General features: G+C 42.1%; 1 protein-coding gene across 1 annotated transcript in view; it reads left to right on the top strand.

Moving 5' to 3' along the window:
- LOC109784515 (B3 domain-containing protein Os03g0619600-like) overlaps positions 1 to 23,630 on the top strand; it is a 41,487-nt gene extending 17,857 nt beyond the window's left edge. The window contains exons 3-8 of the mRNA XM_073495697.1: positions 21,080 to 21,168; positions 21,277 to 21,691; positions 21,775 to 21,965; positions 22,282 to 22,645; positions 22,746 to 22,981; positions 23,114 to 23,630. Of these exons, the coding sequence (XP_073351798.1) occupies positions 21,080 to 21,168; positions 21,277 to 21,691; positions 21,775 to 21,965; positions 22,282 to 22,645; positions 22,746 to 22,981; positions 23,114 to 23,419 (1,601 nt within the window). The 3' untranslated portion in view covers positions 23,420 to 23,630. The remainder of the gene's footprint in view (positions 1 to 21,079; positions 21,169 to 21,276; positions 21,692 to 21,774; positions 21,966 to 22,281; positions 22,646 to 22,745; positions 22,982 to 23,113) is intronic.
- Positions 23,631 to 26,791: the final 3,161 nt, after the last annotated feature.

The following is a 26,791-nucleotide window of genomic DNA, read 5'->3' as shown; positions in this document are numbered from 1 at the left end:
CAACTACGATTTCAAACTTGCCGGTGAGAAGAGGTTATTTGACATTAGCTCACTTGATGAATGGAGAACTCAAGCCTATGAGAATGCCAAGTTGTTTAAAGAAAAAGTTAAAAGAAGGCATGACAAAAGGATACAAAAGCGTGAGTTTAATGTAGGTGATTATGTATTGCTATACAACTCTCGTTTAAGATTTTTTGCAGGAAAACTTCTCGCTAAATGGGAAGGTCCTTACGTTATCGAGGAGGTCTATCGTTCCGGTGCCATAAAAATCAACAACTTCGAAGGCACAATCCCGAAGGTGGTAAACGGTCAAAGAATTAAACATTATATCTCAGGTAATCCTATAAATGTTGAAACCAATGTTATTGACACCGTAACCCCGGAGGAATACATAAGGGACACTTTCCAGAACGTTTCAGACTCCGAAAAGGAATAGGTATGTGGTATGGTAAGTAAACCGACTCCAAAACAGTTCTAAAGGCAATTTTTCTCCGTTTTGGAATATTTAGAAAAATAGAAAAATAAGAAGTTGTCTGGGAAGGACACGAGGGCTCCACGAGGGTGGAGGGCGCGCCCTACCCCCCTGGGGGCGCGCCCCTGCCTCGTGGGCACCTCGTGTGCTCTCCGGACTCCGTTTTCTTGCACGATACGTATTTTGGTCGGTAAAAATTCATTATATAATCTCCCGAAGGTTTTGATCTCCGAATCACGCAAATATCTCCTGTCTTTGTTTTGAGCTGTCCTGCTGCAGATTAGAGCAACATGTCGTCCCAGGATTCGGAAGGAGAAAGCTATGTGGCTGATTACCTTGCAGATCCTAAGGTCTATGGGGATGTGGAGCATTGTGGTTGGACTACGGAAGAAGAAGAGGACTATGAGCCCAAGAGAAAGGAGGAGACGAGCTCAGATGAAGATGAAGTCACATTACCTCAACCTGGGGACATGCATGTGGAGTTCAAAAAGTCAAGCCTCCTTGATAGAGCAAAGAAATTTAAGATCGAGTTTATCCCTTTTCGTCTCTTGCAGGAAAACAAGCAGGAATTATGCAAAAAGATATTAAGCCTGGAGCAGGAGATTGATGACTTGACGGATCAAAATTCTGTCCTCAAGCGCAAATTAAGGAAGAAGACTACGCCATCAACTAAACCATCATCTTATTCTTCAACAAAGGAGACATAGTCACATGGGTATTGGCACTCCCCTTGGCAACTGCCAAGCTTGGGGGAGATGCCCCGGTATCGTATCACCACCACATCTCCTATCTTTACTATTTTTCTTAGTTCGATCATTTTAGTAGTATCTTGATCTAGTAGAATAAAAGTTTTGGTATGATCTAGTTTTGAGTTTTGCTTTATGATTCCTCTATGTAATCGAGTCCGCGAGCTATATAATAAAGATTAGTGTTGAGTCAAGGGCTTGATTATCTAGCTATGATCTTGAGTGAATAAAAGAAAGAAAAAGAAAAGAATAAAGAGAAATAAAAAAGATATCATATTGATCTTATGAAGAGTAATGACTTCACATAGAAAGAGTATGATGATTAAAAATTGTTGAGAGTTGACAAACATAGCTTTGGTCATCGTTGCAATTAATAGGAAGTAATAAAGAAAGAGAGGTTTCACATATAAATATACTATCTTGGACATCTTTTATGATTGGGAGCACTCATTAAAATATGACATGCTAAAGAGTTGATGTTGGACAAGGAAGACAACGTAATGGGTTATGTTTTCTTATATCTGAGATAAAGTATATTGTCATGGATCATCCAACATGTTGAGCTTGACTTTCCCCTCATGCTAGCCAAATTCTTTGCACCAAGTAGAGATACTACTTGTGCTTCCAAAAACCCCTAAACCAGTTTTGCCATGAGAGTCCACCATACCTACCTATGGATTGAGTAAGATCCTTCAAGTAAGTTGTCATCGGTGCAAGCAATAAAAATGCTCTCTAAATATGTATGATTGATTGGTGTGGAGGAAATAAGCTTTATACGATCTTGTGATGTGGAAGAAATAAAAGCGACGGAATGCATAATAAAGGTTCATATCACAAGTGGCAATATAAAGTGACGTTCTTTCGCATTAAGATTTTGTGCATCCAAACCTGAAAGCGCATGGCAACCTCTGCTTCCCTCTGCGAAGGGCCTATCTTTTATTATTATCTTTTATCTTATGCAAGAGTCATGGTGATCTTCACCTTTCCTTTTTACATTTTATCCTTTGGCAAGCACAGGATGTTGGAAGATCCTGATAGATATATCTAATTGGATGTAAGTTAGCATGAACTATTATTGTTGACATTGCCCTTGAGGTAAAAGGTTGGGAGGCGAAAATATAAGCCCCTATATTTCTCTGTGTCCGATTAAAACCCCGTAACCACAAGTATTGCGTGAGTGTTAGCAATTATGAAAGACTAAATGATAGTTGAGTATGTGGACTTGCTAGGAAGCTCTGACATAGACTATTTCTGATGTTATGATAAATTGCAATTGCCTCAATGACTGAGATTATAGTTTGTTAGTTCTCAATAAAGTTTCTGACTCATACTTTGCATTGTGAAAAGATTATTATTTGAGCATAGGAAATCATATGACAATATCCATATATGTTGCTGTTATGAGAATAATCATGATGCCCTCTTGTCCGTATTTTATTTTATCGACACCTCTACCTCTAAACATGTGGACATATTTATCGTTATCAGCTTCCGCTTGAGGACAAGTGAGGTCTAAGCTTGGGGGAGTTGATACGTCCATTTTGCATCATGCTTTTATATTGATATTTATTGCATTATGGGCTGTTATTACACATTATGTCACAATACTTATGCCTATTCTCTCTTATTTTACAAGGTTTACATAAGGAGGGAGAATGCCGGCAGCTGGAATTCTGGGCTGGAAAAGGAGCAAATATTAGAGACCTATTCTGCACAACTCCAAAAGTCCTGAAACTCCACGAAAGTTATTTTTGGAAATAATAAAAAAATACTGAGCAGAAGAAATACGTTAGGGGGGGCCTCCACCTGTCCACGAGGGTGGGGGCGCGCCCTACCCCCCTAGGCGCGCCCCCTGCCTCGTGGGCCCCCTGTTGGCCCTCTGGTGGCCATCTTCTGCTATATGAAGTCTTTCGTTGGAAGAAAAATCATAAGAAAGCTTTCGGGACGAGACTCCGCCGCCACGAGGCGGAACCTTGGCGGAACCAATCTAGGGCTCCGGCAGAGCTGTTCTGCCGGGGACACTTCCCTCCGGGAGGGGGAAATCATCGCCATCATCATCACCAACGCTCCACTCATCGGGAGAGGGCAATCTCCATCAACATCTTCACCAGCACCATCTCCTCTCAAACCCTAGTTCATCTCTTGTATCCAATTCTTGTCTCTAAGTCTGGGATTGGTACCTGTAGGTTGCTAGTAGTGTTGATTACTCCTTGTAGTTGATGCTAGTTGGTTTATTTGGTGGAAGATCATATGTTCAGATCCTTTATGCATATTAATACTCCTCTGATTATGAACATGAATATGCTTTGTGAGTAGTTACGTTTGTTCCTGAGGACATGGGAGAAGTCTTGCTATTAGTAGTCATGTGAATTTGGTATTCGTTCGATATTTTGATGAGATGTATGTTGTCTATCCTCTAGTGGTGTTATGTGAACGTCGACTACATAACACTTCACCATTATTTGGGCCTAGAGGAAGGCATTGGGAAGTAATAAGTAGATGATGGGTTGCTAGAGTGACAGAAGCTTAAACCCTAGTTTATGCGTTGCTTCGTAAGGGGCTGATTTGGATCCATATGTTTCATGCTATGGTTAGGTTTGCCTTAATACTTTTGTTGTAGTTGCGGATGCTTGCAATAGAGGTTAATCATAAGTGGGATGCTTGTCCAAGTAAGGGCAGCACCCAAGCACCGGTCCACCCACATATCAAATTATCAAAGTACCGAACGCGAATCATATGAACGTGATGAAAACTAGCTTGACGATAATTCTCATGTGTCCTCGGGAGCGCTTTTCTCTATATAAGAGTTTGTCCAGGCTTGTGAAGGAAATATGCCCTAGAGGCAATAATAAAGTTATTATTTATTTCCTTATATCATGATAAATGTTTATTATTCATGCTAGAATTGTATTAACTGGAAACTTGATACATGTGTGAATACATAGACAAACAGAGTGTCACTAGTATGCCTCTACTTGACTAGCTCGTTGATCAAAGATGGTTATGTTTCCTAACCATAGATATGAGTTGTCATTTGATTAACGGGATCACATCATTAGGAGAATGATGTGATTGACTTGACCCATTCCGTTAGCTTAGCACTCGATCGTTTAGTATGTTGCTATTGCTTTCTTCATGACTTATACATGTTCCTATGACTATGAGATTATGCAACTCCTGTTTACCGGAGGAACACTTTGTGTGCTACCAAACGTCACAAGTAACTGGGTGATTATAAAGGTGCTCTACAGGTGCTTCCAAAGGTACTTGTTGGGTTGGCGTATTTCGAGATTAGGATTTGTCACTCCGATTGTCGGAGAGGTATCTCTGGGCCCACTCAGTAATGCACATCACTATAAGCCTTGCAAGCATTGTAACTAATGAGTTAGTTGCGGGATGATGTATTACGTCATGAGTAAAGAGACTTGCCGGTAACGAGATTGAACTAGGTATCGAGATACCGACGATCGAATCTCGGGCAAGTAACATACCGATGACAAAGGGAACAACGTATGTTGTTATGCGGTCTGACCGATAAAGATCTTCGTAGAATATGTGGGAGCCAATATGAGCATCCAGGTTCCGCTATTGGTTATTGACCGGAGAGGTGTCTCAGTCATGTCTACATAGTTCTCGAACCCGTAGGGTCCGCACGCTTAACGTTACGATGACGGTTATATTATGAGTTTATGTGTTTTGATGTACCGAAGGACTTCGGAGTCCCGGATGAGATCGGGGACATGACGAGGAGTCTCGAAATGGCCGAGACGTAAAGATCGATATATTGGACGACTATATTCCGACTTCGGAAAGGTTCCGAGTGATTCGGGTATTTTTCGGAGTACCGGAGAGTTACGGGAATTCGTATTGGGCCTTAATGGGCCATACGGGAAAGGAGAGAAAGGCCCCAAAGGGTGGCCGCACCCCTCCCCATGGACTAGTCCGAATTGGACTAGGGAGGGGGCGCCCCCTTCCTTCTTTCTCCTTCTCCCTTGCCTTCTCCTATTCCAACAAGGAAAGGAGGAGTCCTACTCCCGGTGGGAGTAGGACTCCCCCCTTGGCGCGCCCTCCTCCTTGGCCGGCGGCCTCCCCCTTGCTCCTTTATATACGGGGGCAGGGGGCACCCCATAGACACAACAATTGATCTATTGATCTCTTAGCCGTGTGCGGTGCCCCCCTCCACCATATTACACCTCGATAATATCGTAGCGGTGCTTAGGCGAAGCCCTGCGTGGGTAGAACATCATCATCGTCACCACGCCGTCGTGCTGACGAAACTCTCCCTCAACACTCGGCTGGATCGGAGTTCGAGGGACGTCATCGAGCTGAACGTGTGCTGAACTCGGAGGTGCCGTGCGTTCGGTACTTGATCGGTCGGATCGTGAAGACGTACGACTACATCAACCGCGTTGTGTTAACGCTTCCGCTTTCCGTCTACGAGGGTACATGGACAACACTCTCCCCTCTCGTTGCTATGCATCACCATGATCTTGCGTGTTCGTAGGAATTTTTTTGAAATTACTACGTTCCCCAACAGTGGTATCAGAGCCTGGTTTTATGTGTTGATGCTATGCACGAGTAGAACACAAGTGAGTTATGGGCGATATAAGTCATACTGCTTACCAGCATGTCATACTTTGGTTCGGCGGTATTGTGAGATGAAGCGGCCCGGACCGACATTACGCGTACGCTTACGCGAGACTGGTTTCACTGTTGCGAGCACTCGTTGCTTAAAGGTGACTGGCGGGTGTCTGTCTCTCTCACTTTAGTTGAACCGAGTGTGGCTACGCCCGGTCCTTGCGAAGGTTAAAACAGCACCAACTTGACAAACTATCGTTGTGGTTTTGATGCGTAGGTAAGAACGGTTCTTGCTAAGCCCGTAGCAGCCACGTAAAACATGCAACAACAAAGTAGAGGACGTCTAACTTGTTTTTGCAGGGCATGTTGTGATGTGATATGGTCAAGACATGATGCTATATTTTATTGTATGAGATGATCATGTTTTGTAACCGAGTTATCGGCAACTGGCAGGAGCCATATGGTTGTCGCTTTATTGTATGCAATGCAATCGCCATGTAATTGTTTTACTTTATCACTAAGCGGTCGCGATAGTCGTAAAAGCAATAGTTGGCAAGGCGACAACGATACTACGATGGAGATCAAGGTGTCGCGCCGGTGACGATGGTGATCATGACGGTGCTTCGGAGATGGAGATCACAAGCACAAGATGATGATGGCCATATCATATCACTTATATTGATTGCATGTGATGTTTATCTTTTATGCATCTTATCTTGCTTTGATTGACGGTAGCATTATAAGATGATCTCTCACTAAAATTTCAAGATAAAAGTGTTCTCCCTGAGTATGCACCGTTGCGAAAGTTCTTCGTGCTGAGACACCACGTGATGATCGGGTGTGATAGGCTCTACGTTCAAATACAACGGGTGCAAAACAGTTGCACACGCGGAATACTCAGGTTAAACTTGACGAGCCTAGCATATGCAGATATGGCCTCGGAACACTGAGACCGAAAGGTCGAGCGTGAATCATATAGTAGATATGATCAACATAGTGATGTTCACCGTTGAAACTACTCCATCTCACGTGATGATCGGACATGGTTTAGTTGATATGGATCACGTGATCACTTAGAGGATTAGAGGGATGTCTATCTAAGTGGGAGTTCTTAAGTAATATGATTAATTGAACTTGAATTTATCATGAACTTAGTCCTGATAGTATTTTGCAAATTATGTTGTAGGTCAATAGCTCGCGTTGTTGCTTCCCTGTGTTTATTTTTGATATGTTCCTAGAGAAAAATTATGTTGAAAGATGTTAGTAGCAAAGATGCGGATTGGATCCGTGATCTGAGGATTATCCTCATTGCTGCACAGAAGAATTATGTCCTTGATGCACCGCTAGGTGACAGACCTATTGCAGGAGCAGACGCAGACGTTATGAACGTTTGGCTAGCTCAAAATGATGCTACTTGATAGTTTAGTGCACCATGCTTAACGGCTTAGAATCGGGACTTCAAAGACGTTTTGAACGTCATGGACCATATGAGATGTTCCAGGAGTTGAAGTTAATATTTCAAGCAAATACCCGAGTTGAGAGATATGAAGTCTCCAACAACTTCTATAGCTAAAAGATGGAGGAGAATAGCTCAAGCAGTGAGCATGTGCTCAGATTGTCTGGGTACTACAATCGCTTGAATCAAGTGGGAGTTAATCTTCCAGATAAAATAGTGATTGACAGAATTCTCTAGTCACCATCACCAAGTTAGTAGAACTTCGTGATGAACTATAGTATGCAAGGGATGACGAAAGTAATTCCCGATCTCTTCATGATGCTGAAATCGACGAAGGTAGAAATTAAGAAAAACATCAAGTGTTGATGGTTGACGAGACCACTAGTTTCAAGAAAAGGGCAAAGGGAAGAAGGGGAACTTCAAGAAGAACGGCAAGCAAGTTGCTGTTCAGGAGAAGAAACCCAAGTCTGGACCTAAGCCTGAGACTAAGTGCTTCTACTGCAAAGGGACTGGTCACTGGAAGCGGAACTACCCCAAGTATTTGGTGGATAAGAAGGATGGCAAAGTGAACAAAGGTATATTGAATATACATGTTTTGATGTGTACTTTACTAGTGTTTATAGCAACCCCTCGGTATTTGATACTGGCTCAGTTGCTAAAGAGTAGTAACTCGAAACGGGAGTTGCAGAATAAACAGAGACTAGTAAAAGGCGAGGTGACGATGTGTGTTGGAAGTAATTCCAAGATTGATATGATCATCATCGCACACTCCCTATACTTTCGGGATTAGTGTTGAAACTAAATAAGTGTTATTTGGTGTTTGCGTTGAGCATGAATATGATTTGATCATGTTTTTTGCAATACGGTTATTCATTTAAATTAGAGAATAATTGTTGTTCTGTTTACATGAATAAAACTTTCTATGGTCATACACCCAATAAAATAGGTTTGTTGGATCTCGATCGTAGTGATACACATATTCATAATAATGAAGCCAAAAGATGCAAAGTTAATAATGATAGTGCAACTTATTTGTGGCACTGCCGTTTAGGTCATATTGGTGTAAAGCGCATGAAGAAACTCCATACTGATGGGATTTTGGAATCACTTGATTATGAATCACTTGATGCTTGTGAACCGTGCCTCATGGGCAAGATGACTAATACGCCGTTCTCCGGAACTATGGAGAGAGCAACAGATTTGTTGGGAATCATACATACAGATGTATGTGGTCCGATGAATATTGAGGCTCGTAGCAGGTATCATTAATTTCTGACCTTCACAGATGATTTGAGTAGATATGGGTATATCTACTTAATGAAACAGAAGTCTGAAACATTTGAAAAGTTCATATAATTTCAGAGTGAAGTGGAAAATCATCGTAACAAGAAAATAAAGTTTCTACGATCTGATCGTGGAGAAGAGTATTTGAGTTACGAGTTTAGCCTTCAGTAAAAACAATGTGAAATAGTTTCACTACTCACGCCACCTGGAACACCACATTGTAATGGTGTGTCCGAACATCGTAACCGTACTTTATTAGATATGGTGCGATATATGATGTCTCTTACCGATCTACCACTATCGTTTTGGGGTTATGCATTAGAGACAGCTGCATTCACGTTAAATAGGGTACCATCTAAATCCGTTGAGACGACATCTTATGAACTATGGTTTGGCAAGAAACCAAAGTTGTCGTTTCTTAAAGTTTGGGGTTGCGATGCTTATGTGAAGAAACTTCAACCTGATAAGCTCGAACCTAAATCGGAAAAATGTGTCTTCATTGGATACCCAAAGGAGACTGTTGGGTACACCTTCTATCACAGATCCGAAGGCAAGACATTCGTTGCTAAGAATGGATCCTTTCTAGAGAAGGAGTTTCTCTCGAAAGAAGTGAGTGGGAGGAAAGTAGAACTTAATGAGGTAATTGTACCTGCTCTCTTATTGGAAAGTAGATCATCACAGAAACCAGTTTCTGCGACACCTGCACCAATTAGTGAGGAAGTTAATGATGATGATTATGGAACTTCAGATCAAGTTATTACTGAACCTCGTAGGTCAACCAGAGTAAGATCCGCACCAGAGTGGTATGGTAACCCTGTTCTGGAGGTTATGTTACTAGACCATGACGAACCTACGAACTATGAAGAAGGGATGGTGAGCCCAGATTCCGCAAAATGGCTTGAGGCCATGAAATCCGAGATGGGATCCATGTATGAGAACAAAGTATGGACTTTGGTTGACTTGCCCGATGATCGGCAAGCCATTGAAAATAAATGGATCTTCAAGAAGAAGACTGACGCTGACGGTAATGTTACTGTCTACAAAGCTAGAATTATCGCAAAAGGTTTTCGACAAGTTCAAGGTGTTGACTACGATGAGAGTTTCTCACTCGTATCTATGCTTAAGTCTGTCTGAATCATGTTAGCAATTGCCGCATTTTATGAAATATGGCAAATGGATAAACAAAACTGCATTCCTTAATGGATTTATTAAAGAAGAGTTGTATATGATGCACCCAGGAGGTTTTGTCAATCCTAAAAGTGCTAACAAAATATGCAAGCTCCAGCGATCCATCTATGGACTAGTGCAAGCATCTCGGAGTTAGAATATACGCTTTGATAAGTTGATCAAAGGATATAGTTTTATACAGACTTGCGGTGAAGCCTGTATTTACAAGAAAGTGAGTGGGAGCACTACAGCATTTCTGATAAGTATATGTGAATGACATATTGTTGATCGAAAATAATGTAGAATTATTCTACAAAGCATAAAGGAGTGTTTGAAAGGAGTTTTTCAAAGAAAGACCTCGGTGAAGCTGCTTACATATTGAGCATCAAGATCTATAGAGATAGATCAAGACGCTTGATAAGTTTTTTCAATGAGTACATACCTTAACAAGATTTTGAAGTAGTTCAAAATAGAACAATCAAAGAAAGAGTTCTTGCCTGTGTTACAAGGTGTGAAATTGAGCAAGACTCAAAGCCCGACCACGGCAGAAGATAGAAAGAGAATGAAAGTCATTCCCTATGCCTTGGCCATAGGTTCTATAAAGTATGCCATGCTGTGTACCAGATCTATTGTATACCCTACACTGATTTTGGCAAGGGAATACAATAGCGGTCAAAATTATCCTTACTGGAATAAGGATATGTTTCTCGATTATGGAAGTGACAAAAGGCTCGTCGTAAAGGGTTACGTCGATGCAATTTTTGACACTAATCTGGATGACTCTAAGTCTCGGTCTAGATACATATTGAAAGTGGGAGCAATTAGCTAGAGTAGCTCCGTGCAAAGCATTGTAGACATAGATATTTGCAAAATACTTACGGATCTGAATGTGACAGACCCGTTGACTAAAATTATCTCACAATCAAAACATGATCACACCTTAGTACTCTTTGGGTGTTAATCACATAGCGATGTGAACTAGATTATTGACTCTAGTAAACCCTTTGGGTGTTGGTCACATGACGATGTGAACTATGGGTGTTAATCACATGGTGATGTGAACTATTGATGTTAAATCACATGGCGATGTGAACTAGATTATTGACTCTAGTGCAAGTGGGAGACTGAAGGAAATATGCCCTAGAAGCAATAATAAAGTTATTATTTATTTCCTTATATCATGATAAATGTTTATTATTCATGCTAGAATTGTATTAGCTGGAAACTTGATACATGTGTGAATACATAGACAAACAGAGTGTCACTAGTATGCCTCTACTTGACTAGCTCGTTGATCAAAGATGGTTATGTTTCCTAACCATAGACATGAGTTGCCATTTGATTAACGGGATCACATCATTAGGAGAATGATGTGATTGACTTGACCCATTCCGTTAGCTTAGCACTCGATCGTTTAGTATGTTGCTATTGCTTTCTTCATGACTTATACATGTTCCTATGACTATGAGATTATGCAACTCCCGTTTACCGGAGGAACACTTTGTGTGCTACCAAACGTCACAACGTAACTGGGTGATTATAAAGGTGCTCTACAGGTGCTTCCAAAGGTACTTGTTGGGTTGGCGTATTTCGAGATTAGGATTTATCACTCCGATTGTCGGAGAGGTATCTCTGGGCCCACTCAGTAATGCACATCACTATAAGCCTTGCAAGCATTGTAACTAATGAGTTAGTTGCGGGATGATGTATTACGGCACGAGTAAAGAGAGTTGCCGGTAACGAGATTGAACTAGGTATCGAGATACCGACGATCGAATCTCGGGCAAGTAACATACCGATGACAAAGGGAACAACGTATGTTGTTATGCAGTCTGACTGATAAAGATCTTCGTAGAATATGTGGGAGCCAATATGAGCATCCAGGTTCCGCTATTCGTTATTGACCGGAGAGGTGTCTCGGTCATGTCTACATAGTTCTCGAACCCGTAGGGTCCGCACGCTTAACGTTACGATGACGGTTATATTATGAGTTTATGTGTTTTGATGTACCGAAGGAGTTCGGAGTCCCGGATGAGATCGGGGATATGACGAGGAGTCTCGAAATGGCCGAGACGTAAAGATCGATATTTTGGACGACTATATTCGGACTTCGGAAAGGTTCCGAGTGATTCGGGTATTTTTCGGAGTACCGGAGAGTTACGGGAATTCGTATTGGGCCTTAATGGGCCATACGGGAAAGGAGAGAAAGGCCCCAAAGGGTGGCCGCACCCCTCCCCATGGACTAGTCCGAATTGGACTAGGGAGGGGGGCGCCCCCTTCCTTCTTTCTCCTTCTCCCTTGCCTTCTCCTATTCCAACAAGGAAAGGAGGAGTCCTACTCCCGGTGGGAGTAGGACTCCCCCCTTGGCGCGCCCTCCTCCTTGGCCGGCGGCCTCCCCCTTGCTCCTTTATATACGGGGGCAGGGGGCACCCCATAGACACAACAATTGATCTATTGATCTCTTAGTCGTGTGCGGTGCCCCCCTCCACCATATTACACCTCGATAATATCGTAGCGGTGCTTAGGCGAAGCCCTGCGTGGGTAGAACATCATCATCGTCACCACGCCGTCGTGCTGACGAAACTCTCCCTCAACACTCGGCTGGATCGGAGTTCGAGGGACGTCATCGAGCTGAACGTGTGCTGAACTCGGAGGTGCCGTGCGTTCGGTACTTGATCGGTCGGATCGTGAAGACGTACGACTACATCAACCGCGTTGTGTTAACGCTTCCGCTTTCGGTCTACGAGGGTACGTGGACAACACTCTCCCCTCTCGTTGCTATGCATCACCATGATCTTGCGTGTTCGTAGGAATTTTTTTGAAATTACTACGTTCCCCAACAGCTTGTCCTTTGCTACAAAAAGGATTGGGCCACCTTGATGCACTTTATTTACTTTTGTTACTTGTTGCTCGTTACCAATTATCCTATCACAAAACTATCTGTTACCTATAATTTCAGTGCTTGCAGAGAATACCTTGCTGAAAACCGCTTATCATTTCCTTCTGATCCTCGTTGGGTTCGACACTCTTACTTATCGAAAGGACTACGATAGATCCCCTATACTTGTGGGTCATCATAGATCTGAATATTCTTGCCACAATAAAGAAGATTACATTGATAAATATGTTAGGTAGCATTCCACATCAAAAGTTTTGTTTTTATAATTTACCTACTCAAGGACGAGCAGGAATTAAGCTTGAGGATGCTGATACGTCTCCAACGTATCTATAATTTTTTATTGTTCCATGCTATTATATTATCCATCTAGGATGTTTTATATGCAATTATATGCTATTTTATATGATTTTTGGGACTAACCTATTAACCTAGAGCCCAGTGCTAGTTTTTGTTTTTTCCTTGTTTTTGAGTATCGCAGAAAAGGAAAACCAAACAGAGTCCAATTGACCTGAAACTTCACGGAACTTATTTTTCGGCCAGAAGAAGGCCATGGAGTAAAAGAGTTGGGCCAGAAGATTCCCGGGCTACCCATGAGGGTGGGGGGCGCGCCCACCCCCTTGGGCGCGCCTCCCTACCTCGTGGACAGCCCGGAGACCCCCCTGACTTGTTCTCGACGCCAAAACCTCTTATATATACAGAAACTTCTAGAAAGAAACCTAGATCGGGAGTTCCGCCGCTGCAAGCCTCTGTAGCCACCAAAAACAAATCGGGACCCTGTTCCGGCACCCTGCCGGAGGGGGGATCCCTCTTCGGTGGCCGTCTTCATCATCCCGGTGCTCTCCATGACGAGGAGGGAGTAGTTCACCCTCGGGGCTGAGGGTATGTACCAGTAGCTATGTGTTTGATCTCTCTCTCTCGTGTTCTAGATTTGGCATTATCTTGATGTATCGCGAGCTTTGCTATTATAGTTGGATCTTATGATGTTTCTTCCCCGCTACTCTCTTGTAATGGATTGAGTTTTTCCTTCGAAGTTATCTTATCGGATTGAGTCTTTAAGGAGTTGAGAACACTTGATGTATGTCTTGCATGTGCTTATCTGTGGTGACATTGGGATATTCACGTGATCCACTTGATGTATGTTTTGGTGATCAACTTGCGGGTTCCGTAACATTGTGAACTTATGCATAGGGATTGGCACACGTTTTCATCTTGACTCTCCGGTAGAAACTTTGGGGCACTCTTTGAAGTTATTTGTGTTGGTTGAATAGATGAATCTGAGATTGTGCGATGCATATCATATAATCATACCCACGGATACTTGAGGTGACATTGGAGTATCTAGGTGACATTAGGGTTTTGGTTGATTTGTGCCTTAAGGTGTTATTCTAGTACGAACTCTATGATAGATCGAACGGAAGGAATAGTTTCATGCTATTTTACTACGGACTCTTGAATAGATTGATCAAAAAGAATAAATTTGAGGTGGTTTCGTACACTACAATAATCTGTTCGTTTGTTCTCCGCTATTAGTGACTTTGGAGTGACTCTTTGTTGCATGTTGAGGGATAGTTATATGATCCAATTATGTTATTATTGTTGAGAGAACTTGCACTAGTGAAAGTATGAACCCTAGGCCTTGTTTCCTAGCATTGCAATACCGTTTGTGCTCACTTTTATCATTAGCTACCTTGCTGTTTTTATATTTTCAGATTACAAAAACCTATATCTACCATCCATATTGCACTTGTATCACCATCTCTTCGCCGAACTAGTGCACCTATACAATTTACCATTGTATTGGGTGTGTTGGGGACACAAGAGACTCTTTGTTATTTGGTTGCAGGGTTGTTTGAGAGAGACCATCTTCATCCTACGCCTCCCACGGATTGATAAACCTTAGGTCATCCACTTGAGGGAAATTTGCTACTATCCTACAAACCTCTGCACTTGGAGGCCCAACAACGTCTACAAGAAGAAGGTTGCGAAGTAGACATCACACACCAAGTGGCAGATGATGGTTGTCGTTGACCTCATTTAGAAATAAGTGGGAGATATGAACATTTGGAAGCTCATGATGGATGTCCTATTGTGATGTTAGTGTATTAAGTGGAACAAATGTGAAGCCTTGTCATTTGCTCTTATATTGGATTAAGCCTAGTTCAGTTGATGCTGTAGATTATATACTTTTGTCAGTTTGCTCTTTGTAAATCATGTGTACAAATTCGGGCACAGTAAATTCATGGGAACAAAAATCTATATCAGTGGTGAGCGATATATCCTACCCATCACAACTACATTACGTTGCACTAGCGGGCGGCGAGGCATGCCCACCACTGCAGAGATTCTACCAGCGGCGGGCGAGCGCCCGCCATTGATGCCATTGTAGCATTGGCGGGCACCCCGTGAGAGCCTTGCCCACCACTATTGGGCTTTTCCCACCCGCCACTGCTAGGCATTCCTACAGTAGTGTTTGTGAACTTGATGAATGAATCTATTTTTTAGATGTAGTCAACATCCGTTTATAAACTTGATGATTGAATCCGACGGCATAGACAATATTACGTTGACGAATAATACATACAATGGGGTTGATGATGAAGTCGTTGAGGTTGCCCCTACAACAAAGAAGAAAGGTTCAAGGTCAGGCAACTATTTGTCAGAGGAGACAAGGCATTGGTGATGGCATTGGAAAGTGTGTGCATCGATCCTATTACAAGAATCATTCAAAACACGAAGACTTATTGGAAACATATTGCCAAGCACTATCATTGCAATGTGACAGTATCATCTGAACACACAATCAGTTCACTCAATCATCGGTGGAGAGCAATTCAAGAGTGTTGCAGCTTGTGAGCATGTTGTGTTGCCCAAGTTGATCGTGCCAAGCCTACTGGAATGACATAGGACATGCTAGTGAGTATCTAATTTTAGTATGAACTTTGTGGTCCAAATTTTTATTTATGCAATCTTTGCACCTATATTTTCAGTTTTTTGCTTTGCAACTTGACCACACACAAGAAATGTACAAAGACAGGGAACCAAAGGGAGATTGTTTGACATGATCCATTTTTGGGCATTGCCAAAAATAATGAGAAGTGGAAAGAAAGGAACAATGAGAATACGGCCGAAGAGGATGCCGATGAAGATGAAGTGCAAGTGGAGGTCGATATGTTGGCAACCAAAAGAAAATCAAGAAGAGGCCACCAGGCAGAAGAGGTGAGAAGGACAAGAGAAATAATGCAGGAGATGGAGCCGTGTTCAAGACGGCGATCGAAGACATAATAGGAATGAACATAGAATTGGAGGCAAACAAGAAACAAGAGAAGGAAACAATGTGGATGGAGCTCAATGCTATAGAGGATAGCAAGGTGGCCATTGAGGATATCCCTACTACAATTACGTCCAAAAACACTATAGCTACAACCTCTCAAGTAACAGAAAGACAAGGAGCAACACGAGAGCTCGCGCACGTCAACTAAAATAGCAGGTACTTCCGTTCCTAGAAACTTCCTTTGTTACCCAGGAGAATAGGATGTTGCGTAAATCAAATATGTTTTTGTTACTAAGGAATGAAGGACGTAAAAGGAATGAGAGGGACAAGAATGAAAGCATGAGCAAGCATGGAGATGCAACAATATGGTGTTCTGAGTGGAGATTTCAGGACTTTGAGGCAACTATAATGACACGTGAAGGCGTGGATGAAATATAAGAGATAACACTTTATAATGTCGTCCATAACCTTCTATAGGTGGTACGCCACCTCACCTTTTTGTCAATCCCATGTAAATTCATAGTATAATACAATAGGTTATTTTTAGAGTCTGTATTAGTGGAGCAAACCGACTTAGGGTGGATGCCCCCCCCCCCCACACACACACACACATTGACGGTCAAGTTTCCCCTCTGTCCTCCATAGAAACCACCCCTAGGGCATCGTTTAGAATCGGATTTTGTTTAGTTAAACGACTGCCGATGAACTGCTTTCGGAACCACATCAATCCTCCATCTGTATTCACAATACTCAGATTGGCTATTCTTGTATCATGCTTTTTCTCGATTGTACCTAGGAATTAGACCTTCCTGTTAAGGTTTGACTACGTTTCCAATATCATCGGTAGCATCCAAGAAATTGGTCTAGCGATTGCTAAGGTACACCATCTAATGGCAGTGTAGTTGGTCATTGAAGATTATTTCCTCCCAAATCAAAGAAGTGCCTCTCATAGAAAGATGCACAAACCCTAGTGCATATGCAAGTATACACTAATATAGTTTCATTTCCTTTTCTTGAACACCAAGTTAAGGTATTGCCTGTAGTGCCTATAGACCGTATCGATCTAGAATGCCACAAACTTTGTCTACATGCAAAATTCTATGTTACATTCTTCGTGTCAAATTTGGGATTTTTTAGGAATCTTTTTCTATTTTTAATGCATTAAATAAATTTCTAGCCATTTACTGGATAAACTCCAAATTTAACTACAAATTTCTAGCCATTAAAAATGGCCTCTAAATATACAGAAATCATTTTGAAATACTTATGTAACTCTTTAGCTCATATCCAATATGTGAAAATGGCTGTTTTGTTCAGAAAACTCAAACTATTAAGTGCATCTTTGGTTTTAATGTTGTATAAAATCTTAATGTGCTTAAAAGGTATGTTATTTCCATGGGGTCATAATATGACCTCACGCAGTTGTTTTAAAAGTTTGATATGTTGCTTAACAAGTATAATTACAATGGTTTTTAATTGAAGCAGAAGCATCTTAGAGTGTGTTTGGTTCACACAATGGATTTGAGTGGTTGTGGGTATCCCCAAGCACATAGCTAGGGATAGCCACTTTTTCTATTTGGTTGAGTGAGATGCGAAGTGATTAGGGATAGCAATTTTGTTTCTTTGGTTGAGGGATATGGAGTTGCATGGCCCTTTTCGGTGACCTCGTGACTTGCAAAAACACAGAGCAATCAAATATGAATAGGAAAAGTAGCATGGTAATTTAATACCGAGCCTAGGCTCATCTTCTCTATGAACAGTAAATTAAGATAAAATAGAAAAAAAGAAAAAAAAATGAAATTCTTTGACATTGAGATGCTCAAATTCCCTAGGTGTGTACAAAATTTCGTGGTTAAATGACTTATGAGTAGCTCTTAGCCAAAAAAACAAATTGAGTCTAAACAATGCTCTTTTTGAAAGTTCCTTTGACAAAAAAATTGTTTTCTTTGCCGAGATCTCCTTGAATTTCATTTCACCATGAATTTTTGCACACACTTAGTGAACTCGAGCATCTTTGATGCCAAAAAGTTAGATTTTTTTTTTTGAATTTGTTCACCATTTTTTATTTGCATTTACTATTCATGCCTAGGTAGATGCACCTAGGCACCAAATCAGCACTTCCACATTAACAAATTTAAAAGGTAAACCTAACTTAAAAACATATTTATTTAAAATAAACCATTTGCCCATTAAAAATGAGCTAAAATTTTCCAGCTAAAAAGTACACATCAAACTCTTTAGCTCATATCAGAAAATATGTGAAAATGCAAATATTTCATTTGGAAAATTCAAACACTTGCCTGCATATCATTATTTTTTTAATCTTTTATAAAGTATAAATCTGCTCTAAGGAATATTAAATGTTGCATGGGGTCATAATATGACCTCATCAAGCTATGTTTAAAATTTCATATATTTGAAATAGGTATACGTATTCATTGCTTTTGACTGAAGCATCTCGCATGCAGTAGCGGAGGCAGGATTGCTGAAATCCTAATGTTGAAGGGGGGAGGGGCACTATAGGAAAAATTCAATAAAATAGTGTGCACATGCTTTTAACAGGAAAAATCGGACTCTTGGGGTGGGCTTCGGCCCGGCTGCCACCCCCACCTCTGCCCCCTCCTCCCATGAAATATCTTTATTTTGGTTATGGCCGATTTTTGTAGTCATTATTTGAATATTTATCATCGTTTTGACGTACCAATGCTTATTTGGCAACTCTAGTTCATTCTTCTAGAGAATGTTGGCAAACTCGCACGCAAACAAAACTTAGCAATCAAGGTCATGAACGGCCAGGACATGGATGACCGCAACATCATCGTTAACGAGGCCCAGTCCCACCACTCTCGGCTATGGTGGTGGAGGCTAGGGCCAGAGCCGTGAGAGCGGTGGCAGGGCTATGGAGGCTCTGGCGGCAATTGGAGCAAATGAGGGGTGGGGCCTCTCGTGGCCAGTTATCCTTTGTATCTACTACCTCCATCCGGGTTTAAAGGGCCCCTGAGCTGAAACGGCAGAACCAAGGAACCTCGCAGGAAGAAAGCAGTCTGTTATAGCCAGTGTAGTTATCAGGGATAATTTAATGCTTTTTCTTGTGCCCACAGGGATTCAGACTTCCCATTAGACTAGCAACATGCATATGTTACTAGTCTATGTTACTACCTCTATAGTGAGGAGTAACACATATGTTTGGTGTTATGCAACACTTCATTTATTAGGTTGTAGACACATCTTGTCTTGATATGTTTGATGTTACCCATAAGCTATGTTACTCAATCATCTCTCTCCTTGTTAAATCATTGCTACATAAGCAAATTTGCTGAGTTGAACCCTATGTTACTGCCGAAGTTACTCCCACTATGAACAGTCATGCACCAGCGTATTGTGGTCTGGCTACATGGGCCATGCATGACCAATTAAAGGAGGAAGAAAGTCGCATGCATTACCCACGTCTAGCGGCCTTGAAATTACAAACGCGGTATGGAAGCTTAGAGGACTTTTAAACCCAACCCGGACGGAGGCAGTTCCGTGTTATCGTTTGTTCCCGAGCAAATGTTTTTGTATATATTTTCTATCCAGCATATCATGAACAATTAATCAGTTGGACTCTGGATTATATTTATAACTGCTGGTAATGTCTTAGTTGTGTTAACCCTATTAGGATCATGAGAATGTCGTCGCTATCCCATCTATTATTAGCACTTTGTTCCACTGGTTTTCATTAGCTTGCTTAACAGTGTGTAAACTTCCGGAATTGGTACTTACAATGCTGCTTCTGGTTAGAAAAGGTCGTAACTAGAATTCAGATGACCTGATCAAATCGCACCATTTTCTTCTTGCTGTGCACGCCCATTTTGGTTTATTCAGTTGGCATGCCACTAATGAAAAATGTCAAAGCTGTGTAAGATGAATGAATTTTGAAATTTCTTAAATTATGGATCTGGAGGTAGACACATCTTATGAAATGAGTTACAATAAATAAATAAACCGCCCGCGTTGATTAATGGAGAGAGCAGAAGTTTAATCTCCTTCTCGAAAGAAAAAAAAACGAAATAGTATATGGCATGAAGACGAAGTTTTCAGGGTCAAGCTATGATGTAAAAGTAGCATTATATAGTAGTACAAAATAGACTAGAAATATTCAAATTTTCCATGCGTGAACAAGCATCCCCTCGTTGAGTGTGGTACAAGGACTGTTGGGAGTTGGTACTTCCACTTGGGTCCTCAGACGGTCAAACTACTAGTAGTGCCTTGGGAATATGAGAAGTCTAAAAATGCAACGCAGGCTTAAATGACAGCTCCCTTCATAACTTTATGTCTGTGTGTGCCCTTCCAGTCCCTAGACGCTCTCTCTTCTCCATAAGTAAGACCACCGGACCAGCATTCCCTTCTACTAGTACCTCCGGTGAGCTCCTTCTGGCAAGCTGTTCTATCCTGTTTGCAGTTTATGCATGTCTTCTTTTCTTCCACACCTGCATGGAGCAGCAGTATTTGATTTTTAGTTTTATTGTCGTTTTGCTTTCTTTTTATTTCTACATAATTTCACAAACCGGTAGGATATACAAAGCAGTCATGTTGTGCTACCTACCATGCTAGGAACTCCATAAAACTGAATGTTCTGTGGTTGTTAACCATTATGTTTTTTTTTCATTTTGAAGAGATATCAGTCATCTGATTTAGATCTGAATTTTATCCCCTAGTAACATAACAAATAATGGAGGCCAGTGATCAATAGATCCAGTATGGAAGTTATTGCCCCTATGACAGATTGGCATTTCTTGCAAACTTTCTCGTGTACATGGTAACCATGGTTCGACAGACTGTTCATCTGTGTTCGTCTTGTACAGCAGGGAGCAGAGGAGACAAGGTGGAAGCGCCAGGCGACGCAGGTCACTCTGGCGAGCTGGTAACTCACTTCTCTAAAGTCCCCATGTCTAGCATGTTTTGCACTATCCAATTCCTGCTGCTGCCCAAAAGAAGCATGGAATGTATATATGCTGTCAAAATCGAGCTCTGATGCATAGCATACACAGTAGTATATTAGATACTTGAAACATTAAGTTGCATATATGTTTTCTTGCATACGCATAGCATGCGTATCATATATTAGAGAAGAAGCCAAAGAACCGAAGAGGGCATCATACTGATCTTGAATGATTTTAGGGAATCATTAGTTATGCAAACACATGATATATGGTTCGTTTTACAGGAATATCCAAGATGCATAATCCATGTGAATGCTGCCAGATCAAGCTTAAGTTTCTAAGGCAGATCAATGGCAACTTCATGCACAGCCTGGTTAGTTATTTCTGTCTTTCCTAATTTCTTAATTCAGTGGGCTGTCTGATGTTTAGAGTTTTTTCGCTGCCTCAAACATTTTTTGCACCGTTCCTTGTCTTGTTACAGGTCATACCAGAGTGGTTTGTGAACCAATTTGGAGGAAAGATATGTGGAACAGTCAGACTAGAAACCTCTGATGGTAACATGTATGATGTTGGAGTCACTGAGAGTATGAACAGAACAATCTTGAAGTCTGGATGGTCATCATTTGTTGATGCCAATCAAATAGAAGAGAACTATTCATTGATGTTTCGATACCTTGGAAATGCCCGCTTTGAGGTTACAATATTTGATTCCAATGGTAAAGAGAATACCTGGTGCTGTTCTGGGATGAGAAATGCCTCTGGTGTTCACAAGCCAAGCTCATTTGATGTTGATAATTCTAGTAGCCGTGGTGGTACTACTCAGTCTTCTGCAAGCGAAGGATCGGATTCAGATGGAAGCCAGAAGGAAAGATCTTATTCTTCTGAAGAATCGTCAGGTTAAGACGTTAAATTGTGTACCCAGATTATTCTGTACCCTCCACCACACCTTCTCTTACTGGTGAATTGTTTTTTACAGCAGAATACAATCTATCAATAGATAATCCAGTGGAGTCAGATGATGTTAGGAATTATTATGTCTTATCAGGCAAGTGCGATCTTACAGAAGCGCAGGAGTTGAAATTACATGCATTTGTACAGAAGATTCGACCGGAAATCCCTATGCTTGTTGTACTGATGAAGAAGAGTAATGTGAGACATCATGGTGATCTGGTACGATAGTTTTACCGTACACGTTTTGTATGAACTGCTCTCCTCTGTCTGTAGCTACTTGCAGTTTCTTGGTATGATACTATCTTGGAAAGTCAGTGTTCAGGTTCTAACTATTACGAACCTCTGAAGGATATGCTTGGACAAAATGCATATACGTTACTAAATCTACGTTATTATTTCCGTATCAGTTGAATCCATGTGTGTTGGAGCAATTTAGCCTTTGTCATAGTCTTAACATCATAATTATTTAGTACTCAGCTATCATATAAAACAGCACAACTGTATCACTAATACTTCATACCTATTTTTCCATTAGGTAATACGTAAGGATTATGCACACAAGTACCTGCCATGCAAAGATACAAATATCATACTCCAGCTGCCTAGGAAGAACAAAATTTGGGAGTGCAAGTTCCAGATCAGGCCATCAGGCTCGACTGATGCTGGTCGGCGCAACCTTTCTTTGGGCGACTTTGTTGGTGACAATCTTGTTAGGGAGGGCGATATCTGCCTCTTTGAACCAATGACAAACACTAAGCAGAAAAGATTCACAATGACAGTCCACATCCTTGGCAAATTGAGTATTGATCATTCCCCTGGAAGAACAACTGACATTGGCTCTAATCATGGAAGGAGATGCACCAAGATGGGCGGAGTTAAGACCAAACCACCTATCAATGGTATGTCAACACACCACTAAGATGTTGCCACTTCTAGGATGCATGTGTCACACTTCAGTTCATGTTATAATATGTTTGATTCATGTGAAAATTTGTACAGGTGAGGAGTACTCTTCACAACATGAAGAGTGTGGTGTATCTGATAATTCTGAAGAATGTTCTGAGCCTCCCTTCATGTTGCCTCACAGATCTTGTCTAACAACAGCACAGGAGAACAAAGTGCTGGAGAAAATTAATGACATTGGGTCAGACTCAGAATTGCCCTTTTATGTTGCTATCATGGGCAAGATCAATGTATGTCGGGATAGCAGCCATTACATTAACCCTCCAATCCTAGTAAGTTCAAGGACACCATTTTGTCAGTTCCTCGATTCCATTCGTATCATTTGATAAGATAAATAGGAATAAAATCCCAAGTATTGCAACTGAGCCATTCTAATATTTTCCCCTTGTTATGTATTTAAACAGAACTTTGGGTTTCGGTACGCGGCCAGGTATCTTCGTAAGAAGTTCACTGCTGGGCATCATGGTGGCAAGTGTAATGCAATCAACTTGGTACTTCAGCGGGAGGGGAAGAGCAGACCATGGCCTACCAAGCTGCGATATACGCATATCATGCGAGCCTCAAGCCAGCAGATGAGGGTTATCAAAGGATGGCCGTCTTTCGCCCGCGACAACCGCCTGCGGGAGGGGGGCCTCTGCCTCTTCAAGCTGATGGAGAACGAGGAGCAGTTGACAATGATGGTCTACATCATTCGCCGTGAGAAATGTTAGCCTGAAAGCATGTCTTGCATGCTTGCTGCTCTGATTATTTTGAGCTTTGTGAGTGGAAAAATATGTGTGGTAGTGTGTCTTATCTGCAAAAGAGGGAGCCGTACATCAAGAAACTTATATGTTCTTCACTAGACCATTATATTATTGGTTTCTTAGTTCTATGAGAACTTTGTTAATTTGAGAGTAATTTGGATGGCTCAAGTTTGAACAACCTGTCAAGTGTTGCTAATTGCTGATGTTTGAAGGCACTGTGGTGGGGTGAAACGGGGAATGAGTGCGCTGAAAGAAATGAGGCATGCTAGAGTGCCTGTATCTTTAAAGTATGACTCCATTTTAGTTTCAACCAATTGAGACGCGATCGTTCAGGCGAAAAAAGTACTTTTTTTTTAGAAACTCGAAAGAAGTTACTTAGCAGAACCCTTTGGGGGGCTTCTATCTTTTGGCTGGGTGGGGGACTTAAGACCCAAAGCCCATGATCTTGACGGCACTCGTAGTAGTCTCAGAATTGAGAGCAACTAATTGAGAAGCGCTCATTCGGAAGCCTCCCTAAGAGTCACCTGGGGTGGCAGAGAGCTCGCCCGCGCGCTCTCAGCCGCCGCCATGTGTTGCGCTCTAGGCGCTCACTTTAGATTTTGTTTTTTTCGCACGTGTTTTTAGCTTTTTAGATGGTTTTTTTTCGGTTTTCCACTGGTCTATCTTAGCTTTTTGTAAAAAAAAAATTGAACTATTTTCGTGTAAAAAATGTGTTTTTTTCTTTCGCGAGTTGTGCCTCTCGGAAACAGAAAATATGTTTTCTTTTTTTCCCTTCTGTGATAGGCACGGTTTTGCTTCTTGTGCCTCTCGGAAATGAAAAAAAACACATTTTCTCTATTTTTGTTCTTCCATGAGACGCACGACCGTGCCTCTCGAATACCAAAAAACACATTTTCTCTAATTCTTTTTTCCTTCTGTGAGAGATTCGGTTTTGCTTCCACAAAAGGCACGGACGTGCCTCTCGGAAACGAAAAAAATATGTTTTTTTTCCGTTTCATGAGGGCATGATTTTGCTTCCGCGAGAGGCAAGGCTGTGCCTCTTTGAACACACGATTTAAGAGATAAAACATTTTGAATAAATAAATCTACGGAAAAAGAAAAACTCCCAGGTTGCGAAAAGTAGCGCACATGCAGCATGCTACTTGTCGCAACCTGAGGAGGGTGGAAGTGATTTTTGGAAGGAGTGCTTCTCATTTAGTGATTTCGCTCATAATCTCAATGTAATTTTTATTTTGTACTTCCAGTTAACTTTTATAATAAATCTGATCTTTTTTGTTAAGAAAATATAGCGCGCGACTCCCCCGACCCCACCCGCCCCTATGTGCTCCACGGCCTCCCCCTCCCCACTCCGTCCGGTGCAGGCCGTGCCCGCGAGCTCGGATGGCTAGACTCTAGCCCGCCGCCCTTCGATCAATCCCGCCACAGCTCCCCCACCAATCGGAACTGTTTTGCGGCTCCCCTTAGTCCCCGCCAGTTTCTCTTCCTGGACCTCACTTTGAGATCCACCGCATTATTTTGATGGAGGAGCAAGGCGCTCGCATGATCAAGAGGGCTGGGAGACTGCTCGCAGCCGCCGCAACCATCGGAAGTAGAGCCCGCGAGGAGGCTGTTGATGGGGGATAGCGCGGAAGTAGAGCTTTTGCTGCCGCCCCGGTCCATCCGCGCCCGCAGCAACACGATGTGGAGGACGATCTCATCCATGTCGTCCGAGTCTGTATCGCGTAGAAACGAATCATAGTCGTCGTCAGCGCAGGATCCGCCACCGGACATGGCGTTGCTGCATACTAGGATTGTAGGGGGAAGGGGCGGGGAGAGGAGGAGAGATAGTGGGGTGTAGTGTTGACTTCAGTCTATGGTCCATCTGGCATGATACTATTTGTGAGGGCCGGCTGCACCAGGGTGGGCCTGTCTGACGTGGTGGAAGCGCTCGGGCTACCCAGATTTGGCTGAGTTTGAGGGTTTCATCATCCTTGACATCCGTGCCCGGTTTGGGGCCAATTGGGTCACGCTTTTGTGATTGGACACTGACTAGGTTGTCCGCTCGGTAAATTTGATGAGTCTGATTGTAGATGCTCTTAGTATAGGGTTTTATTTAGGAAGGAAGACCTCATTTTGCAGTTCGACGCCTAAATTTTGATGGCCCGGTCCTGCGCCGCATGCAGCCACGAGTTAGTGAAAATTGACAAATTTGACCTTTTTCAGAAATTCTAGCGCAATAAAAAAACTGATTTTTAAAAAAACGCCCGGGGCGCCATGCTGTTTAGGAGTATGCCCCAGCCGTCTATTTTTTGCTACAGTTTCGTAAAAGGGCTAATAAATCTGTCAAGTATCACCGCGAGTTGCTCCTCCCCTGCCCGCCGCCGAAAGCATTCCACTCCTCCTCAGATGCCTCGCCGACCAAACCCAGCAGGCCTCCCGCCCCTCGGAGCGGCCTCCCATTGCCCGGCGTGTCGTTGATCTCGCTTCTCGAGTCAGATGATCGGCGGCGGGATAGACGTTGGGTCTCGTGCTCTCCGTCTTGGGCCTGACGGCCTCGGATGCATCGGCCGTGGGGGCAGGGATCTCGCTTCCATCCTGACACCGCGCTAGCTAGCTTGTCGTGCTCCAAGGGTGGAAGCAGAGTCATGCGCGTGGGCACTCGCATCCTCCTTGGCGTCTTCGGTCCAAACATACTAGCTGCTCGGCAATTTTTTCTCTTCCCCCTACCGGTATATGGATTATCTCATAGTTAGATTGGTTCTGGCTGGAATCCTTGCATAATACCAGTGGAATCTTCCGGATTGCAGGCAATGACACCCACTAGTATTTAATTATGCTATTTTTCCCTGATGTGATGTGAGCATCCATTTTGATATATGTTTTTTTATATATTCTATTCAGAATATCATGCTCAATTAGTCAGTTGGACTCTGGATTATACTCCTATATAGCTCCTGGTAATGTCTTGGTTGTGTTAACCCTATTAGGATCATGAGAATGTCGTCGTTATCCCATATGTTGTTAGCACTTTGTCCACAGTGGTTTTCATTAGCTAGCTTAACAGGGTGTAAACTTCCGGAATTGGTTCTTACCCATGCTGCTTTCTAGATACTAATGAAGGTAGACACATCTTCTGAAACGAGTTAGAATATAAATGAGTCAACGGCAATGCATTGATTGATCCATAGACCAGAAGTTTAATCTCTTTTTCAAAAAAAAGACGCCTGCAATATCCTTTCAATCTGGAGTAGTATATTGCCTGAAGTTTTCAGGTTCAAGCTCAGATGTAAAAGTAACATTATATATAGTTGAAAACAGACAAGAAATATGCTACTTTTTCACCCGTGAGCAAGCTACTTT

Source organism: Aegilops tauschii, chromosome 3, assembly GCF_002575655.3.
Source record: "Aegilops tauschii subsp. strangulata cultivar AL8/78 chromosome 3, Aet v6.0, whole genome shotgun sequence".
NCBI lineage: Eukaryota > Viridiplantae > Streptophyta > Magnoliopsida > Poales > Poaceae > Aegilops > Aegilops tauschii.
This window is presented reverse-complemented; position numbering and strand designations above follow the sequence as displayed.